This window comes from Homarus americanus, unplaced genomic scaffold, assembly GCF_018991925.1.
Source record: "Homarus americanus isolate GMGI-L3 unplaced genomic scaffold, GMGI_Hamer_2.0 scaffold31032, whole genome shotgun sequence".
Taxonomy (NCBI): domain Eukaryota; kingdom Metazoa; phylum Arthropoda; class Malacostraca; order Decapoda; family Nephropidae; genus Homarus; species Homarus americanus.
The window spans coordinates 59,457-80,923 of NW_024729696.1; the positions used below are offsets into that span (position 1 = coordinate 59,457).

General features: G+C 41.6%; 1 protein-coding gene across 1 annotated transcript in view; it reads right to left on the reverse strand.

Annotated features, from left to right (window-relative positions):
* Positions 1-21,467, reverse strand: part of LOC121866792 (dipeptidase 1-like) — a 107,830-nt gene that overhangs the window by 33,621 nt on the left and 52,742 nt on the right. Inside the window, exons 8-9 of the mRNA XM_042366522.1 lie at positions 14,324-14,474; positions 10,346-10,424 (exon numbers count right to left, since the gene is read on the reverse strand). Coding sequence (XP_042222456.1) covers positions 10,346-10,424; positions 14,324-14,474 — 230 coding nt within the window. The remainder of the gene's footprint in view (positions 1-10,345; positions 10,425-14,323; positions 14,475-21,467) is intronic.

Here is a 21,467-nt window from a genome sequence, read left to right on the forward strand (position 1 = left end):
TAGCAGGTGAGGTGGATGGGTGTTAGCAGTTCAACGTGAAAATTAGTGGACTATAGAGAAAGCGAAATAAAGATTGGGGACTGAGAGATAACTAGAGAGACAAGAGAAACAGACAATAGGGGAGAGGAGGGAGAATAAGGCAGATTAAAATATATATAACGAAAGAGAGAGAGCAGAAACACAGATAAAGGGTGGAAAAGTAAGATAGAGAAACAAAGACTAATAGAAACAGAGAAGGAGAGACACATACAAGAATAGAGAAAGACAGAAAGAGAATCACACACACACAAGCAGGTATAGAGAGGAGGACAAAGCGAGGGAGAAAGTAAAAATAATGAGAGAAAGTGAGATACTGATTTATTCATTCGTAATAGGAAAGCCTTTAACACATGCAAAAGTTATGTGTCCATCATACAATAAAAATCAATGTTTTAACAACTCATATTCTGTTTATTAACTCACTTATAAACTATTATTATTGCTCTTTGATGTATGGCGTATGTTGTATGGGTGTGAGTGTATGGTAACAGTGTATTTTTTGTATGGACGTGAGTGGTAGCAGTGTATTTTTTGTATGGACGTTTGATTAATATAATCTGGATCTTTGTTTGTGTGAACTATATAATAATGTGTGTGTGTGTGTGTGTGTGTGTGTGTGTGTGTGTGTGTGTGTGTGTGCCAACTTCATACATCAAACACCACCTCTGGCTGGGTTGGTCCACTAGTTGCAGCAGTAATAACACTCCCTCTAATAGTCTATAAACTATATCATACAACAGGTGCGGCCTCTCTCCTACGTCTCTCCTCGTTCACACATCAGCCATCACTAGGAGCACTCTACTCTACACCACATATACTCGTAATTAATGTGTAAATTTCTCTCTCTCTCTCTCTCTCTCTCTCTCTCTCTCTCTCTCTCTCTCTCTCTCTCTCTCTCTCTCTCTCTCCATTTAATGTATCATCTCCGGTACAGAAGCTGACTGCCACAGAAACTAAGTTAGGGAAACTGCAAAACTCCAAGACTCCTTCCGTAAAAGATCGCTACCGCTGGCAGAAAAGTTAACAAAAGTTCGTCTGACGTTCAAAATCCATAAGAATGCAATAACGGGCAAGGGAAAGAGGGAAATATAAAGCCAGGCGTTAATCATTGCTCGTGCTGGCATGAGACAGTTGTTGTTGAGTACCGGTGAGAGATGGTTCAAGTATCAGGTATGAAGACCAAGCTTGGAGTAGCACGTTGTGAGGTTACCTGAAACCGTGTCCCTTACCTGTATATATATGTAAATTCGAGTTGATTATGGGCCTTCGGGCGTGGGTAAATGGGTGAAGGGTAAGGGGGTTCGTGAGGGTGAGGGAGGAGGGTGAAGGGTAAGGGGGTTCGTGAGGGTGAGGGAGGAGGGTGAAGGAGGGTGTGAGGGTGAGGGAGGAGGGTGAAGGGTAAGGGAGTTCGTGAGGGTGAGGGAGGAGGGTGAAGGGTAAGGAGGCCTGTGAGGGTGGAGGAGAAGGGGTGAAGGTAAGGGGGGTTGTGGGAGGGTGAGGGAGGAGGGCGAAGGGTAAGGGGCTCCGGGAGGGTGAAGGAGGAGCGCGAAGGGTAAGGGAGTTCGTGAGGTGAGGAAGGAGGGGGGAAGTGCCAGGGGGTTCCGGGAGGGGTGAGGGAGGAGGGTGAAGGGTAAGGGGGTTCGGGGAGGGTGAGGGAGGAGGGCGAAGGATAAGGGAGTTCGGGAGGTAAGGAGGAGGGGGACGGTCAGGGGTTCCGTGGGAGGGTGAGGAGGAGGGGAAGGAGGAGTTCGAGGAGGTGAAGGGTAAGGGAGTTCGTGAGGTGAGGGAGGAGGGTGAAGGGTAAGGGGTTCAAGGGGAGGGAGGAGGTGTGGGGTGAAGGAGGGAGGAGGGTGAAGGGTATGGGATGAGGGGACGTGTCAGGGGGGTTCGGGAGGCAGAGGGGAGGAGGGTGAAGGGTAAGGGGTTCGTGAGGGAGGAGGGTGAAGAAGGGGAGGAGGTGAGGGTGAGGAGGAGGGCGAAGGGTAAGGGGGTTCGTGAGGGTGAAGGAGGAGCGCGATGGTAAGGAGTTCGGGAGGTGAGGGAGGAGGGTGAAGGAAGGGAGTTCGTGAGGGTGAGGGAGGAGGGTGAAGGGTAAGGGAGTTCGGGAGGGTGAGGGAGGAGGGTGAAGGTAAGGGAGTGGAGGGGTGAGGGAGGAGGGTGAAGGGTAAGGAGTGAGGAGGAGTAAGGGTAAGGGAGTTCGTGAAGGAGAGGAGGAGGGTGAAGGGTGTGGTGGTGGGTAGGGGGAAACAAGGAGGAAAGACAGTTTATTTCTTTCTTTTTGTCTTAAGGTGAAATATTTTTATGTTTGTTATTCCTGTTTGTTGACGTTTATCAGCTGACTACTCTAAGTTATTCTGTTTTCATCATGTTTTTTTGTCTTTTAATAATTACTCGTTTTTCTGTCTCTCTCTTCTTTTCTTGTTGTCTTGTTTTACGTCTTCTTTCTTCTCTCTTAACGACGAGTCTTATTCTCTCTCCTTCTTTGCTGTTAGTAATTTCTCCCTCTTTCTTACTTTCGACTCTGCAACCTTCTCATGTACCAGTTAAATTTAATCTTTCTCTCCAGAGTACAATAATACGTATATCCGCCTCACCACACAACACACCCGTCTTACCACACACCCATCTCACCACACCACCTCACTCCCCACCACACCCCACACATGCCTCACCACACACCCTTCCTACCCCCCCCCACTAGTCCTGGGAACCTTAACCCTCTATTATTTTTATTCGGTCAGTCTCATCATCGCTCTTTGATGTCTGTCTGGTCCTGTGCCTCGCGTCTCACCTGGCTGGCGGCACACTCACTTAACTTGTGTGAGTGTGAAAAGAATTTGAAGATGATTAACACACAGACTTTTTCTCTAGTTTATCCTCTTTCTCCGGGTCATTTTATTTTTTTATTTTTTATTTATCTATCTTTCTATCTGTCTATCTATCAATCTATCTATATGTGTTATCTGTCTGTCTGTCTGTCTGTCTGTCTGTCTGTCTATCTATCTATCTATTATCTATCTATGTGTCTGTCTATTTGTATATCATGTGGTAGGTGGCTTGTCAAGTATACCACCATAAATTATAATCTAGTTCATGTATATAGAAATTCATTATTATTATTATTTGTATTATTATTAGATTATTATTATTATTATTATTATTATTATTATTATTATTATTATTATTATTATTATTATTATTATTATTATTATTATTATTTAAAAAAAAATTATTATTATTTTTTTTTAATTAACTGACTCGCACCATCTTACACAGCGGCGTTGGGTGGGCATGATCGTGACACTAATGCATGAAAATTCTTCTTAATGAGGCAAGAATCCATCGCTAGCTAAGACTTACATAATTAATGAGTCACTAAGGAAAGAAAATTGAACCCAGTTACGTGACTCACATCCTCAAAACCCTTCTATCTCTGGCAACCTAAGCGTCAGATCTCAAAGTCCGGGACGATAATTTTTCCCTCAGTCGAGAAATATGTAGGGTTAGGTTAGGTTTGGTTTCTGTGTATTGTTTATCGTTATTTAGTTGGTCCAATTAGCGGCCAATTTCATCTAACACCATTTAATTCGCCCTATTTATCTAACGCCTAGTACTCCGCTAAACTTGGTCTAGCGCCATTTACCCACCAACTTTGTTTCGCGCCATTTAATTGCCAACTTTGTGTCGTTGTTGGAGTAAATCAAATTAATTCTCACGTCTCCAGTTCAGCGTAAATTCTTAACCTGACTAACGAGTGTGTTGTGAACTACCTCTCTCTCAAAAGTTACCTTGAATCATCTTCCTCAAAAAAAAAAATAGCTAATGTCATTCCAATTTTTTACCTAATTTTTTTCTCTTTAAACCTCTAACTCTCTGTACCCTCTTTAATGAACCTACGTGTTGATCTTTCCCTGAGGGTCGGCAGATATACTTTCTTAATATATTAAAAAAACAAAGAAAATCGTGACGTGATTAATTTAAAATATATTCCCCATTCTCGACAGGAAAAACATTATCAGTCAGGTCAGATGAGGCGGGTTATTGGGGCGCTCTAATAGTGGACCGAAATTGTTCTAAAATCACTTGATATTCAACCAGTCAGCTTTACTGTGCTAATGGCCTAACGAGCTGGAGAGGTTGTTAGCGTGTGGTGGGTGGCTATTGTGGTCGCTTTTAGTGGTTGATGTGGTCGGTTTTAGTGGTTGATGTGGTCGGTTGTAGTGGTTGATGTGGTCGGTTGTAGTGGTTGATGTGGTCGGTTGTAGTGGTTGATGTGGTCGGTTTTAGTGGTTGATGTGGTCGATTGTAGTGGTTGATGTGGTCGGTTGTAGTGGTTGATGTGGTCGGTTGTAGTGGTTGATGTGGTCGGTTGTAGTGGTTGATGTGGTCGGTTTTAGTGGTTGATGTGGTCGGTTTTAGTGGTTGATATGGTCGGTTTTATTTATTTTTTTGGTTATGGTTGATTTTTATTATGATTGTTTTGTGAGAGAGAGTAAGAGACAGATAGATAGATAGATAGATTTCTATAATTTGTTTAAAAATAATCTGTTCTCAGAATTTTATATTTGGGAATATCTCTCTCTCTCTCTCTCTCCCTATCTATCCACCTACTTCTCTACTCACCTCCCTGACGCAGGACGGGCCCCAGTCTCTCAGAATAACAAAACACAACCATCCATCTTGTTGACGTGTCCGTGACCACAACATCAACAAACTCCCCTCTTGTGTTGCTGAGGAATTGTTTGTCATTTCTGCCAACAAATTCGTGTTCCCCCTCTGACGAACTTGCACCATTCTCCACGACAAATGATGGTGATTTTTCTGAGTACATGTGAGCGGTGGTGGTGGTGGTGATGTGTGGAGTGGTGTGTGGGGTGGTGTGGTGTGTGGTGGTGATGAAGGTGTGTGGGTGGGGTGTCGATGGTGTGTGGGTTGGGTGGTGGTGAAGGTGTGTGGGGTGGCGGTGATGGTGGTGTGGGTGGTTTTGGTGATGGTGATATAGGTTATGTTGGTGGTAGTGTTGGCGTGGGGGTGGTGGTGGCCAATGAGAAATTGGACAACAGTGCAAAGTGTTGCAGGATTTGGGTGTGTGTTGCAGTGAAATATATGATACGCTGTAGTGACACTAGTGACTCGTTGTACTGATAAATAGGATAAGTTTCAGTGACTGATATGATAAGTTGCACTGAGAGACATGACAACTACAGAAACAATTATGACAAGTTGTATATAATTAGTTTCATATGTTGCCAAACTGAACCTTATTTTTTCCACATGTGATTCACTTAAAAAAAAAATCACGAAATGGACTCAAGCGACTTAAACCCAGCCTCTTGTAAGGTCAATACCGCTACCCAGTTGTGAAAGATATTCAGGTTAAATTCCTCTCGTGCCTAGTGATGTGTAAACGCATCTAACTGCCTGACCCACTTAAGGCACGACACAGAGATAGCGAGCTCTAGATGGCCACCACATTCCACCAGGGAGATGCGTCGGCTCTAACTCCCCCATCTGGCTGACCATTACCGAGAAGAATGTTATCGTAAGAATCCTTTTCCATTTGGGAGTCAAGATCATATTTTCAGAATCAGTGTCAAAGATTTATTTATTTTGGTTATGTCTGTCTGAAAGCTGGTGCAGTTTCCTGTCTCTTGTAGTGGCTCGACGATACCTCACTTTCGTTCTTCTCATAATGGCTAAAACACGGCTTAGTTTCCGGTATGTAAGAGGACCGTCAGGACTACCATTGTAATACCCAGGATGGTCTTGAGGTTAATGAGGTTGCTTAAGACCAACGATACTGGTCCTCAGGGAGCAGTAAGCAAAATGTTGGTGTAAGTGAAAGTAATTATCATTACACCGGATTAGAAGCTTGATGATAATAATAATAATAATAACAATAATAATAATAATAACAATAATAATAATAATAATAATAATAATAATAATAATAATAATAATAATAATAATTAAGAGATGATTCGGAGTTAGGTATTCATGGGAAATAAAAGTTGTATTTTTTAAGATAGTGGTGAAGAAAACACTTGTACTAGACCAAACTATAATCTCTCTCTCTCTCGCTCTCGCTCTAGCTCTAGCTCTCTCTCTCTCTCGCTCTCGCTCTAGCTCTCTCTCTCTCTCTCTGATGAAGCTCACATATTTTTGAGTTATTAAGTGTATAATGGCATAATTGCGCCTGTAATTGCTTAATTACTCTGAAATATGGTTGTTCTTCAGGATATAATTGTCTACTTACCCTCTAATTTGGTATAATTACTAAGGATACGACTGTCTACTTGTTCTCCAATTTGATTCACTTGTTCAAGATGCAGATGTGTAAATGACCTTGTTATTTTGTTGATTATACTAACTACTTAGCACAAACAAACAATTACCCTCCCATTACCTTCAAATGGTGTTTATCAGAGATACAGAACTGCCAAATTACCGCCATTCACCGTTGATATATTAACCCAGTGACTGTAGCTTAATAACTCAGTAAGACATGTTGAGACATAAACCATAACTCATAGACGAGATATATACAGGAAATAATACACATACTTATACCTCCTTCAAGTAGACGAGATAATACTGTTGTATCCTGAAGTATGCTGACATGATTACTATACCACGACTCATCTCATTCTCTATACTTTTCTTAGTGTGTGTGTGTGTGTGTGTGTGTGTGTGTGTGTGTGTGTGTGTGTGTGTGTGTGTGTGTGTGTGTTCCAAGTTACGGAGGATAAACTTAACAGAATGACCCAGTTATCTCCGAAAGTTTCCCTGAATGAGAGAAACAGTGTGAGTTGTGGTGACCGGCCAATTTACCAGTAGTCTTTGTTTACGTGAGGCAAACAGTAGTAATAATATCATCCGTTAACAGTTTATTGTATTTTGATGTACATTTGTAAGATATTAATCAAATGAATAAATGTCCGTTTTATAAAAGCTATTAAGAGGAAGAGAGAAAAAAAGAGAGAGAATATAAGAGAAGGAAAAGAATATACATATGAAAATATGTATATGGTATACATTATAAAAATCACTAACGTTATATGTACTTGTAATTTAGTCTCTGGTATATATATATATATCAAGGTAATACACAAGATAAGTATGATAATTATCAGACTTTCCTGTGTATCACATTCTCTCTCTCACACACACCCCTGCCAGCAGTTCTCCTGCCCGTTAAAAAACCAACACATCTGCATCCTCTACTACTCGCCTCGACTTGAACTGCTCCTGGTACAAGACGCAATCCACAACACAGCAGCTTTAGCTAAGTGCCCCATTGACAGAACGCTCTCCTGCAGATTGCGAACGAAAATGAGCAGTTTTCGCCCTAAACGATCACTTCCTGGTAGTATCGGACGGAAATCCCTCAATTTTGGGCGATTCTCGTAAGAAGAAAATAATAATTTTAAAGTTTTCATGATTCTTGCGAAGGATATAATAGTGTTTCTGTTGTTGGCGATTCTGAAAGTAGTGTTTAGATTTTGAGGCGAATTTGATAAAGAAAATCATTTATTTTTGCCCGATTCTCGTAAAGAAGAAGATTCTGACAAAAACTTAAATTCGATGATTATTATTATTATTATTATTATTATTATTATTATTATTATTATTATTATTATTATTATTATTATTATTATTATTATTATTATTATTATTATTATTATTATTATTATTAACTTACATATACCCTCCTCCATACACCATAATAGCACAGTGGGCAAGGGAGGAAATTGTTGTCATTTGGAGCAACACTTCTGTGAGACCCTAAGCTGTATTAATGACCCAGCCATCCTGAGCCATCTCTAGGATAATCTCAGGGCTTGAACCTTAATGACCTTAGATGTGTGTCACACTCAGAAATTACGAATATACAGGGAAGCCTCACCAGCAATGTAGCAGCAGGATATAACGAATTGCCTGCACAACATTACACACATACATCAGCTAGTGTCACCATTATCTGGAGGTATATTGGTGAACGTGCGCAATAAACACCAATTTAGTATTTACTGAGCTTTTAAATGTCTTCATTATCCCGTTGCTCGAGAGTTAGATTAATGACCTTCTCAGTGTGAAAGTTATATGTCTCCATCTACCATCACGACTCTGTACCAACTAGCTACAATAGCTACATAGAGATATTTCACCCCTACAACAGATAATTAGTTCAGTCTGAAAAAAAACCCACAGTAAAGAGACACAAACCCTTGTCTTAGTGGCAGTGATAGATTATTATAATAAGAGAAGTTCCCCAACTTGTTTATGTTAACTAGATGCAAGGAAACCATTTGACAGAGACGATGGTTAAACTTATAGACAGAAGCATGTTCATTTATTTGGTGTTTCTCTTAAATCTTTAGTATAAACAAAAAGGGGCTAAAGAAAGTGGGTTCAACACTGCCAGAGATGATCAAATTCTCTCAATTAAACATTTGTCAAAGTAGAATCCTCTCACCATACTTGTGTAGTGTTTACGTTGATGAGTCAAACTCCACCTTTAGTTTGTTAAGTAGGGCCTCTTGTTTCCCCAACTTGTGTATTACCCACTAAACTTATGTTGATGGCGTGGTGTTGACTGCTCCCTCCGCTCACTCCCTGTACCATCCACTCCCTGCACCACCCACTCCCTGTACCACCCACTCCCTGCACCACCCACTCCCTGCACCACCCACTCCCTGTACCACCCACTCCCTGTACCACCCACTCCCTGCACCACCCACCCTGCACCACCCACCCCCCTGTACCACCCACTCCCCTGCACCACCCACCCCTGCACCACCCACTCCCCTGCACCATCCACTCCCTGCACCACCCACCCTGTACCACCCACTCCTGCACCACCCACTCCCCTGCACCACCCACACTGCACCATCCACTCCCTGCACCACCCACTCCCTGTACCACCCACTCCCTGCACCACCCACTCCCTGTACCACCCACTCCCTGCACCACCCACTATTACATTCCAACAACTAATGTCTTAAGTTCATATGTTAGGTAGTTGACGTGAGAGCATATATATATAACACAGTCAATAACAAGTGTAAAGTCATCCCACCTCAGAACTCTAAGATTAATCGTGTCAGGTTCGCCGAGCTTGACAACTACTTTTAACAGAATTGTGTTGACCTTTAACGAGTTTAAGTCACAGCTTAATTGATGACAGGACGAGAGGTACTGATATTTATAAGCAGTCCCTGAGGTTCGGTGTGATAAAAAGATCCTCCCTAAGAAATTATCTTTGTGTAACGATGAAATAAACCTCTCTATCTCTCCACATTTCCAAAACACCTCCAATTTCTCCACATTTCCAAAACACCTCCAATTTCTCCACATTTCCAAAACTCCTCCAATTTCTCCACATTTCCAAAACTCCTCCAATTTCTCCACATTTCCAAAACTCCTCCAATTTCTCCACATTTCCAAAAGAACTTTCATCTCTTCACAAGATGTTATCGGTCACTCGGCAACAAATCTTAAACAGTGGCAGAAGTATTCCTGGTGTTGGTGACGAAGATTGTTGTGTTGTGTTGTGTTGCGAGTGATGTTGATGTTCCTGCCCCACTGGAGAGAGAGAGAGAGAGAGAGAGAGAGAGAGAGAGAGAGAGAGAGAGAGAGAGAGAGAGAGAGAGAGAGAGAGAGAGAGAGAGAGAGAGAGAGAGAGAGAGAGAGAGAGAGAGAGGGTGGCAGCTCGGCGCCTAACAGGACGATGTGGGCTGGTCTAATAAATTCTACGGGTAATGCAACCCACATTTCACTATCTTGTACACACTGATTTATTATTATTATTATTATTATTATTATTATTATTATTATTATTATTATTATTATTATTTACCATTATTATTATTATTATTATTATTATTATTATTATTATTATTATTACAAAGGTAAGAAGTAGAGGAATGTTCGCTGTAATGTATGTAGACTTTCATGACGGCCTTTTTAGCAACACAACACACGTCTGGCTTCCCTCCTCGTCACCACTAACCGCTTTAATATTTCTGCCATTGTTCAAGGCTTGTTGTCTAGTGTAGAAACGTGCAGAGAAGAAAGTTGTTTGGAAATGAAAAGTGATACGGAGAGAGAGAGAGAGAGAGAGACAGAGAGAGAGAGAGAGAGAGAGAGATACATACGTACGTACATTAGGTATAAATAAAAGATATATACAGATTATATATATATATATATATATATATATATATATATATATATATATATATATATATATATATATATATATATATATATATATATATATATATACACACACAGACAGACTTACCTTGCCAAACTCCGTGAGGCCATAATTCTCGTTCTTCGTCCCATCTCCCGACGATCTCTCTATCACAGACGAGGTGGCCCTGGGGGAAGAGGCGAGGTATAATTAGTTCTCCTGCTTTACCTGTGTCGTTGCTTGTCTTTATCATCTTCCTTTCTTTCTATCTGTCTGTGTTTGTTTTATACGTATGTGTGTATTCTTAAACCTTTCTTTCTTTCTTTCTTTCGTTCTTTCATTTCTCTCTGTCTATCTTTTTTTTGTCTTAATTTACTTTTTATTTATTTATTTACCTCTCTCTCTCTCTCTCTCTCTCTCTCTCTCTCTCTCCCTCTCTCTCTTTCTCTCTCTCTCTCTAACGAGCTTAAATGGATGTCCGGCTACGTAGGCAAAGTTCTTTGGCTCCATCAATAAGTATCGTGATCGTCATCTCATTATTGCTAACGAGGCCCTCCGTGAATGACGACCAAGGGAGAGAGGTGAAGGAAATGATGGCAGTGTAGGAAGAATGAAGATAACACGAAAAGAAGGAAGTCAACACCATGAAAACAATGAAGAAAATATAATCAGATGAGAAGCAACACAAGATGAATGAGGTTAATATGAATGACAGTAGAGAATGAAGTGAAATAAATGAAGACATTGAATTGAAACTGCAGTCACAAGAAAAAGAAAGAAGTTAATCCCAAAGTAAAGACAACATAGACAGAATGAATGAAACAACGAGAGTGAAGGAAATGCATTGAGTGAAGGACAAAAACAGACTGAAGGAAACACAACAAGAATGAAACAAACAACGAGAAGGAAGGAAAAAGAAAGAGAATTAAAAAAAAACAAGAAAAAAAATTAACAGAATAAATACGGATTATAATTTACAGCAAAAAAAAACACGGCAAATTTTAAACAAGAAAAACAAAAGATAAATAAATTTACAAGAAAAAAAACATGAAAGGAGGATGAAAATATATAACCAAGATACTTTTAATGGCATGAAAAATAATGTAATTATCTCTATGGTAACGTGACGCTCCGGGATAATCATTTAAATATTCAGTAAGAAATTTTCCTATATTTTGCCTCGTTATAGAATTATTCATAGATTATGTATATTATATAAATGTAGATATATTATGTTAATAGTATTAGTTCTGGTATAACATAACTTTTATTATAGAATTTGTGTTCGATATTAAATTAGTCTTGACACTTGACTGCTTTCCCGACCTTAGTGGAAAGAAGTTGTTTTTTTGCCTTTTCTTTACTAGGGAAAAAATCTGTATCAAACTCATATTTTAACATTGATCTATATTAAATAAAAAAAAATCGCTTATCTTCTCAAACTCTAAATTGGATCAGTTGTACGAACATTGTGACGTAAATTTTGACTATAACTTCAACCAAGTAAGTGTCAAACAATCAGAGGCTCAAACAGGAAGGTACTACCGCCTGGAAACATATTGGAAGCATAATCTATTGTCTAATGGTAGACCCTGCTGCCATATGGCATCACGAAAATTGTGACCAAGTCCCAGGTTGATGTTCTGACTTTCTGCCTCATTTACACACAATTGCAGGGTCTCAATTGTTTATCGTACTTGGACAACACAACACACATATATTGTTTCTCACTATTGATCTTGTTTTTAATTTTTTCATTTATTTTTTGTTCTTTATTATTATTATTATTATTATTATTATTATTATTATTATTATTATTATTATTATTATTATTATTATTATTATTGCATTTTCTCCCTTCAGGCCCTGATGTAGGTCAATTACCTGTGCCCGGGTGGGCTAATCCCCGTAAAAAAAAAAAAAAAACAATGGTCAAGTAAGCAGCGGTCAAGCAGGTAGTGGTCAAGCAAGCAGAAGTCAACCAAGGAAAGGTCAACCAAACAGAGGGCCAGCAAGCAAAGGGTCAAGCAAGCAGAGAGTTAAGCAAGCAGAGGTCAACCAATTAAAGACCAAGCAAGCAGAGGCTTAAGCAAGCAGTAGTCAAGTAAGCAGTGGTCAAGCAAGCACTAGTCAAGCATCACTCAAGCAAGCAGTGGTCAACTAAGCAGTGGTCAAGCAAGCAATGGTTAAGCAAGCAGTGGTCAAGCAAGCAGTGATCAACTAAGCTGTGGTCTACAAGCACTGGTCAAGCACACTCAAGCAAGCAGTGGTCAACTAAGCAGTGGGCAAGCAAGCAGTGGTCAACCAAGCAGAGGGTCAAGCATCACTCAATCAAGCAGAGGTCAACTAAGCAGTGGTCAAGCAAGCAGTGGTCAAGCAGGTAGTGGTCAAGCAAGCAGAGGGTCAAGCAAGCAATGGTCATGCAAGCAGTGGTCAACCAAGCAGAGGGTCAAGCATCACTCAAGCAAGCAGTGGTCAACCAAACAGAAGATCAACCAGACGGGGAAGTAAACTAGTGTCAACCAAAAAATTAAATTCGAAAAAAATAATGATAATAATTGCTAGTGCAGATACCGCGTCTCACCTCAGTTGAAATTTTCACCACACTACCGCCAGAGACGATGGGAAAAAAATACTCTTAGCTAACCCGTGAACTCACACCTAAAGAACGATATCTGCCACCCATCGCTCCAGTATCGAGATAAAACTCTTTGTACCGAGGATGAGGCAGTTGTTTGACCTATACTACTTCACCCCGCACCCTAAAAAATATATATCCTGCAGGTATGATAAAACACCCAAGCGTAAATTCTGCCCCCCAGACCAACGCTGAAACACCATCCTCCATAATACACCACAAATGAAAATAAAACAAGAGCGATATTGGCCGGGGAGAGAACTGGGTAGGTAAGTGGTTTGTTCAGGTAAAGTGGCGGCCTCGCGCGTGTAAACACTTTCTGCTACCTTACCTGCCTGCCTGCCTGCCTGCCTGCCTGCCTGCCTGCCTGCCTGCCTGCCTGCCTGCCTGCCTGCCTGCCTGCCTGCCTCCCTCCCTCCCTGCCTGCCTGCCTGCCTCCCTCCCTGCCTGTCTGTCTGTCTGTGAGCCTGCCTGTCTGCGAGCCTCAGTGGACTCATGGAATAACATTGGATTCTCCCGTGTACTCTCTCGTGCTTTGTATTATATTACTTTTAAAATGTTGCAGTACCAAAAGTTAGCTGATTTTTGGTAAAACATTTTTCGTTTTGCTTTCTTGATGTATTTCTCGTCTTTTAACTGTCCAGTTCTTTATCAGTCACGTAATGAATAATAAAAGCACAGTTTCTCCCCCCATGCGTTGTCATTCATCCACTCTTGCTTTAGTAAACATGTGTACTTCTGTATACCAGTGCTGCCACTCATGATTTTTTTTTCCATGAAATATTGACTGCCAGGGGATGGGAAAATTGAAGTGGAAATATGGTATCAGGAAAAGTTCTTTGTACAGGGAACTCCAGGCAGGTCGTCGTGCTGATCTATGTTAGTACGTGCAAGATTTGTATGTGTTCAGTGTCCACGTTGTTATTAGTTAACAGTTGTCTTCATGCAGGTGGCCACATGTTGCCCTCCACTACCTGTACAGGCTGAGGTGTCACTCATTACTGTTAACTTTCATCCAGAACTTCCTTCCAGGTCGTCGCCATAGAAGATTTTAACTGGCTGGAACACCATTATACGCAGAGTGCTGGAAGGCACATGATTGGGACCAGTAATATTTTGCCTATGGTCGACAGAACACCCAGAGATATGTCAATATCTCCAAAAATTGTTGATGATTTCACTATTGCTAGTCACCAGTAATAGTTCAAACTTTGACATATACAATATATTTGTAAGCTTTTGTCAATAACCATAATGGTATACCTTCAGAAATAAGAATTAATATTTATCTGCCTTGTGAATACACAACTCCTGTGTGTTACCCAACGCCATGCCAGAACCTGAACAAACTCGTACAGGCTTACACCGACTCACCAAGGTATGTTAAAAATATGGTTGAGGGTTGTACAGACATACAGAGACCTTCCCAAAAACACACACAGACTCACCAGGGTGTGTTGCAGGCGTGTGTTAAGGTCAGGTAGCGGACCCCCAACTCGTACATCATTCTCAAGGAGCCGAAGCTGTTGCTGATGCCGTGGCCGCCCTCGATAGCGATGAGACTGGCGATCTTGCCCTTCGCGAACACCGTATTGATGTCTGTAAGAAGAAACACCGCCGCGTTAGCCAGGTGCAAAGTTACAGCCTGTGAGGGATAGGTATGGATAGTGCAGGTTTTAGGTATGGATAGAACAAGTTACAATTTGTATGGTACAGGTTACAGATACAGTATTAAGGGGCACAGATCACAACATAAACAAAAGAGGCTACCATATGTACTGTACAGTTCAGCTTACAGTATGCACGGAACTTATTAATATATACAAAGAGGTGAAATTCTACTTTATTTTTCACTTGAATATTTTATAACTTCCTCAGCCAATATTTCATTACGAGATTATAAAGCAGTTTGTTATTATTATTATTATTAGTAGTAGTAGTAGTGGTAGTAGTAGTAGTATTAGTAGTAGTAGTATCATTATCATCATCATCATTCCTGGTTGGAGCAAAAAGGTGATGACTTGAATTAATTTAGTCACGTTCAGTATACAGCAGAGGCAACACCGAGTTTGGGGTTGACGTATGGCAGGTCCGTGAGGTGAGGCAGGGAGGTGAGGGAGGGAGACGGGGACGAGGGAGGGAGGCAGGGGGAGGAGGAAGACGAGTGATGGGGGGGGGCTAAATTACGTACGATGATAACCAAAGTTGACTTAACCTAAATTAATGGTCTTTGGTTATAGCTTTGGTTAGGTTATGTTTACCGAAGTGAGTGAGGTTCATGTTACTTTAGTTAGGTCATGGTTACGTTACTTAGCCATGGTTAAGTTAGTTAGGCCATTGTTACGTTAATTAGGTTAATGTTACGTAAGTTACGTTATTTTTTGCGTTAGTTAGGTTAATGTTACGTTAGTTTGGTCATGGTTACGTTAGTGAGGTTAATATTACGTTAGTTAGGTTAATGTTGCACAAGTTAAATTATGATTACGTTAGTTGAGTTATGGGTAAGTTAGGTTACTGTTGCGTTAGTTACATCATTGCTACATTAGTTAGATTATAGTTACGTTACTTAGGTTGTAATTATGTGAGTTAGGTTGTGGGGACTAATATAGTGTGGCGTGTTGTCTTTCACTAATGTTGTAATGCCGTGTTCTCGCTGTCAACATCAGTAAATAAATTGTTTCTATTCGTTCTTCGTTACTATTTTAACCTCTTAAGCTGATTAATTTCAAGCTATCTTTATCTCCCTTAAATAAATGCAATATTTAATAAGTCCGTAGAGAAAATAATTAAACCATCATCTGCTTCAAGTTTTGTAAAATTTTACACTGATGGGGGACACACAATATATGAATGTGCCTTTAGGTTGCACATGTTGCAGAAGCAATATCATCGTGGCCATTGTGTCAAAACGTCAGTCCTGGACATTCATTCCGAAGGACGACATTTGGCAATATTACAACTGATGGATGAACCTTCAACTTTCTGCTCATATACTGTACCTGAGATCATCATCATCTCTCTCTCTCTCTCTCTCTCTCTCTCTCTCTCTCTCTCTCTCTCTCTCTCTCTCTCCTTTTTCCACCTATTCGTAGTTTCATGTGTTTTCATCGCGTCAGTTTCTTCAGGCGAGATGGAGACACGACTCTGGCAAATATTCGCTGATGTCGGGAATATTGAGTTTTACAGCGAAGAAGTTTCTTGTCTCTGATCATCGTCGTCAGGTGAACTGGGTACACCTTTCTCACTGTACAGGATATATATATATATATATATATATATATATATATATATATATATATATATATATATATATATATAGAAATACACACTTTTAACTGCAGACAATGAAACGACTCCAGTGATTCACCAATTGGTTAAGAAAACGTACAGACAGACAGGCGATTGTTGACAGATACAGAAATATAAATATCACAATATACGATATTTTTCCTTTCCTCTCTAATCCACCCATTCTCCGTTCTTCCCCTCCATAATCCCCTTCCCTCTCTGTCCCTCTCTACCAACTCTGCCATCCCTCCCTCTCTCCCTTCTTCCTCCCTCCTTCCCACCCCGTTCTTTCTCTACAGCTCCCTTCCCTGCCCCCATTCTCCTCTCCCCTTGCCTCATCACTTACCTCTAACCATCTCTCCCTACTTCCTCAAACTCCTCCCTCTCTCCCTACTTCCTCAAACTCCCTCCCTCCTCCTTTCCTCACCCTTGTCTCATTATCTCTCCCTAATTCCTCAAACTCCTCCCTCTCTCCTTACTCTTCCTCAAACTCCCTCCCTCCTTCCTTCCTTCCATCCTGATGGGGGTAATTACGTAAGAATTTGGTATTTAGAAACGGGAGGAAATTACACGGAAAACAATGGTTCCCGACGCGTCTGGGTGTAGTCCTCACGTCGCCCGGATGCTGAGGACAGTTTTTCCCTGAATTTCGGTATTGTGTCACTGTTTTCCTGACTGTTGTTTCCTTGTTTTCCTCTTAGTCTCATTGTTAGGTGGGTTATTTTTTATTTTTGTTTTCATATTTTTTTAAGTTTTCCAGATTTTGTTGTTGGTTTTCACGGTAAGGATGATTCGATCTCTCTCTCTCTCTCTCTCTCTCTCTCTCTCTCTCTCTCTCTCTCTCTCTCTCTCTCTCTCTCTCTCTCTCTCTCTCTCTCTCTCTCTCCACCATGACTAGAAATAATTCCTTAATTGCTCCACATTACAAAATCACTCTCTGTAATTTCTGTTCCTTTCCTCTTTGTCTCAGTTGAGGAAAAAGAGTCACATATAGTGTTCGTGTTTCCCTGCTGCCGAGAACATATATATGTATTTTCCTCACGACTGGTCTGTATCTTTTTTTCCTTTCCTTTGTTATTGACACTTCCTTTTATGACTTTTATATTTTTCTATTCCCCCTTTCATTTTCACTTTCTCTTCCACTGTGTGTGTGTGGGTGTGTGTGTGTGTGTGTGTGTGCTGTCGTGGAATTAACACCTCTGACTAGTAGTTCTGACATCGTGACGTACACAGGAGTGGGGTGGAGGTGTAGCAGTATGGTTTTGCAATAACAAACCCTGAATGTTGTGAGGTTGATGTTTTGGCGTGAATCTCCATCGAAATGAACAGGCGGGGGAAATGTCAATAATACCCCACGTTTAGTCGAAATAAGATGCCCAGGGGAGAGGGGATGGGGGGGAGGGAGGGAGACCTGCAATGAAGAATGTAGGTACTAATTTCGTCAAGTGAGCCACCGGTTCTCTGTTGTCATATGCCAGGTCTCTGTACACCAGGGAACTACTACCTTTAACCCCGGGGACACGAGGCTGATAATGACTCACTAGGGGTCGGTTCTGGGAAGGCTAGTGGCTGGGTGCTTGTGCTTGTAGTTGTTTGTGGCGGAAATTGTGTTGTTCGTGGCGGGTGTTGTGTTTGTTGTGTTGTTCATGGCGGGTGTTGTGTTTGTTGTTTTTCCAGCATGTTAGTTGTGGTGGTAAAGGAAAACGTGGATGAAGTTTACTGAAAAAAAAAGGCATACAAAAACAATAGATTTCAACATGGCCTTCATTAAATAGCTACATAACCACCCTAGACAATGTTAAATTACCTCATGAAGCAAAAGTCAATCTACACTATTTTTCCAAGGCACAGACGATGACGTGACAATATCATAAGAAACACTGAACTAGTTATCGTGAAGAGCACAGGATAATGTTTCAACAGCATCATCGTTGATCTTAGTAGGACGAGGTCACAGAACAGCTGGGATGGTGCTTCTGTTGACCTTTAGGGTACAGTATATGACCTGACCATCCACGTCATCTTTTATGTAGTGTTGGAAGGAAATTGAAGTGAAAAAAATATATACCCCTGATCATGACGTGTTCCAAATGGACCAACTATTTAATACACATAAATATTTACTATCGATCAGCTGTCTCTTTGCTATCAGTGAGGTGTCTGTTTACTACTCGTCAGCTGTTTATATACCAGTCACACATCAGCGTGAAACCAAATACGTACATAATCCAAGCGACATGTTTGGTAAAATGTCCTAAAAAACAAGCATATTTATTGTGTGTTGGTGGGAGCTGTGTATGTGTTTATCTGTAAATATATATATATGTGTGTGTGTGAATGTGTGTTATGTGTATATGTATTGTGTGTGTGGGGTAGTTTATGTATTTGTGTGTGTGTGTGTTTTAGGGGCAGTGTATGTGTGTGTTTGTGGGTAAATATATGCATGTATGTAAGGGGCTGTGTGTATCTATATGTATGTCTGTTTGTGGCTGTATGCTTGTGTTTATGTCTGTGTATATGTGCGTGTATGTGATTAAGCTCATTATCGACAGTCTAACATATTTGTCGTTTGAGCTGTCTGGTAGTTTGCATGTTTGTGTGTCTGTTTCAAGGTCTTATCACATGTTGGAACTTAGAATAGATCGTGACGTCATAGGTCAAAGGTGAGGGTGACACGGCGAGCCAGAGGGGGAATGGGGAGTGAGAGTCCAAAGGTCAATGATACAGGACAGGTCAATGATAGAAGAGAGGTCAACAGTAGAGAGAGGAAGGCAACAGATACACCAAGAGAGAGAGAGAGGGGGGGGGGGCTTGAGGGAATAAAGAAACATAAACAGACAGACAGAGAGGAACAAAGACATACGAAGAGAGGGAAAAAGATTGAGAAACAGAGGGAAGAAGAGAGAGAAAGAGAGAGAAAGTTACAGGTCACGAGGATGTGGTAACCCTTAAGAGAACGGTGACCTCTCTCTCTCTCTCTCTCTCTCTCTCTCTCTCTCTCTCTCTCTCTCTCTCTCTCTCTCTCTCTCTCTCTCTCTCTCTCTCTCTCTCTCTCTCTCTCTCTCTCTCTCTCTCTCTCATCATATATACCAATTTCTGCATAACATATAACCTAACCTTACCTAACCTTCACCTAACCTAACCTAACCACACCGAGACACGACCTCCTGCTAACACTGTCTCTGTTCTCACTCACCATTGTTCATCAGAATAATGGACGGGTACAGCTGGCAGCTTAAGGAGGAAATAATAGAATTCTATATCGATGGTGAGTGTAAGATAAACGAGGGAAAAGGCAAAGGGAGAGGGGAGAGACAGCTGATAATGAGGGGAAGGAGAAGAGGCAGAAGCAGATTGGAGGATGGAAAGTTACGGAGGGAGAATTGGTGAGGAAATGGAAGCAAGGAGTGATAAGAATTCGCTAAAGGGAGAGAGAGAAGATGCCTCGAGGGGACAGAGGGGAAAAATGAGTGAGTAGGGTGGAGGGAGAATGAGAGAGAGAAAGAGAGGGAGAATGAGAGAGGTGGTGAGGGAAATGTGATGATGACTGACTGAACTGCAGGAGGAATGAGAGGACGATGAGATATATTTTCGAAGATGGGAGTGAGAGGTGAGGGGATGGTGAGGAGAGTGTAGGATGGTGAGAGGATGGTGTGAGGAGAGTGTAGGATGGTGTGAGGAGAGTGTAGGATGGTGTGAGGAGAGTGTAGGATGGTGAGGAGAGTGTAGGATGGTGAGAGGATGGTGTGAGGAGAGTGTAGGATGGTGTGAGGAGAGTGTAGGATGGTGAGGAGAGTGTAGGATGGTGAGGGAGGATGGTGTGAGGGGGTGTGGGGATGGTGTGAGGAGGTGTGGGATGGTGAGGAGGTGTGGGGATGGTGGTGAGGAGTGTGGGATGGTGAGAGAGTGTAGGATGGTGAGGGAGGGTACAACAGGATGGTGAGGGAGGTGTGGGATGGTGGGGAGAGTGGGATGGTGGGGAGGATGGTGTGAGGAGGTGTGGGATGGTGTGAGGAGAGTGTAGGATGGTGTGAGGAGAGTGTAGGATGGTGAGGAGAGTGTAGGATGGTGAGGAGAGTGTAGGATGGTGAGGAGAGTGTAGGATGGTGAGGAGAGTGTAGGATGGTGAGAGGATGGTGTGAGGAGAGTGTAGGATGGTGAAGAGAGTGTAGTATGATCGAAAATGAAGAGACAAACACTAAGGAATGAATTGCACTTAATAATAATGAGTATATGAACAGCATATGTATATAAACATATGCACATATGCATACATAATAGGCATACATACAATTAAATAAATGTACAGACATATTGGTAAATGAACTTGTCGGTGTGTAACGGTCACCGAATTATTAATAGTTTTCTGTTTAGTCATGATTTAGTTGATGTAGATGTGTAACGTACACACACACACACACACACACACACACACACACACACACACACACACAAGACACCTCCGGCCCCTGCGTCAACGTGTAGGGCGTTAAAAGAAAATTTTCCCTTTATGTTGAACATAAAAAGGGAAACATCTTCTGCTAGGAAGGAGACAATGGCCCGGGGTGATGGGGAGTGTAATCTGGGGTGGATAAGTGGAGGGGGAGTAGGAAGACTGGAGAGTTTACGGTTTCATAAATGGTGTTACTACGAGGCAGGTCACCGTCCCGTCCAAGCGCGTCTTGTGTGTGCGTGTGTGTGTGTGTGTCCGTCCTATTTCAAGCTGTGTGTGGTAATGCTGGGCTCAGGGGTTCATTCTCAGGTCTCTCATGGTTAAGAGCTTCACTGAGCAAATCGCTGCCTGTTCCTCCTGCCTTTGTATATAAGACGTGGGATAACTGTAGAGACGAGCACACAGGTGAGCATCAACAACAGGTGACGCATAAGGAACAAAGATACAGATAGGTGAGCACTGAGCTATTACGTCACAGGAAGCATCGTCACATATAACCTTTAAAGAGAAACACTTAGTTGATGGAGATGGTAGTGTTTATACCTACACATCAACATAGTGAGGGTCACAACACGACACTCCTATGTTATTAACTGTTACTCGTTTATTTACACCTTAAGAGCAACTAGATTTCGCTTTACATAATAGTTCGAGGGTCAAAATTTTCAATCTGTTCATTGTTGGTGTTATAACATGTTGCAAGGGCCTAACGCCAGTGGAGGGGAGGCGAGGTTGGTGACGCTTATAATGAGGGTGTTGAGGAACGTGAGAGGTGATGAGGGAGGGAGGGGAGGGGGTGTGTGGGGTCAGCACTGGCGCGGAGGTTTAAAGTGTCCGTCATAATTATTGGT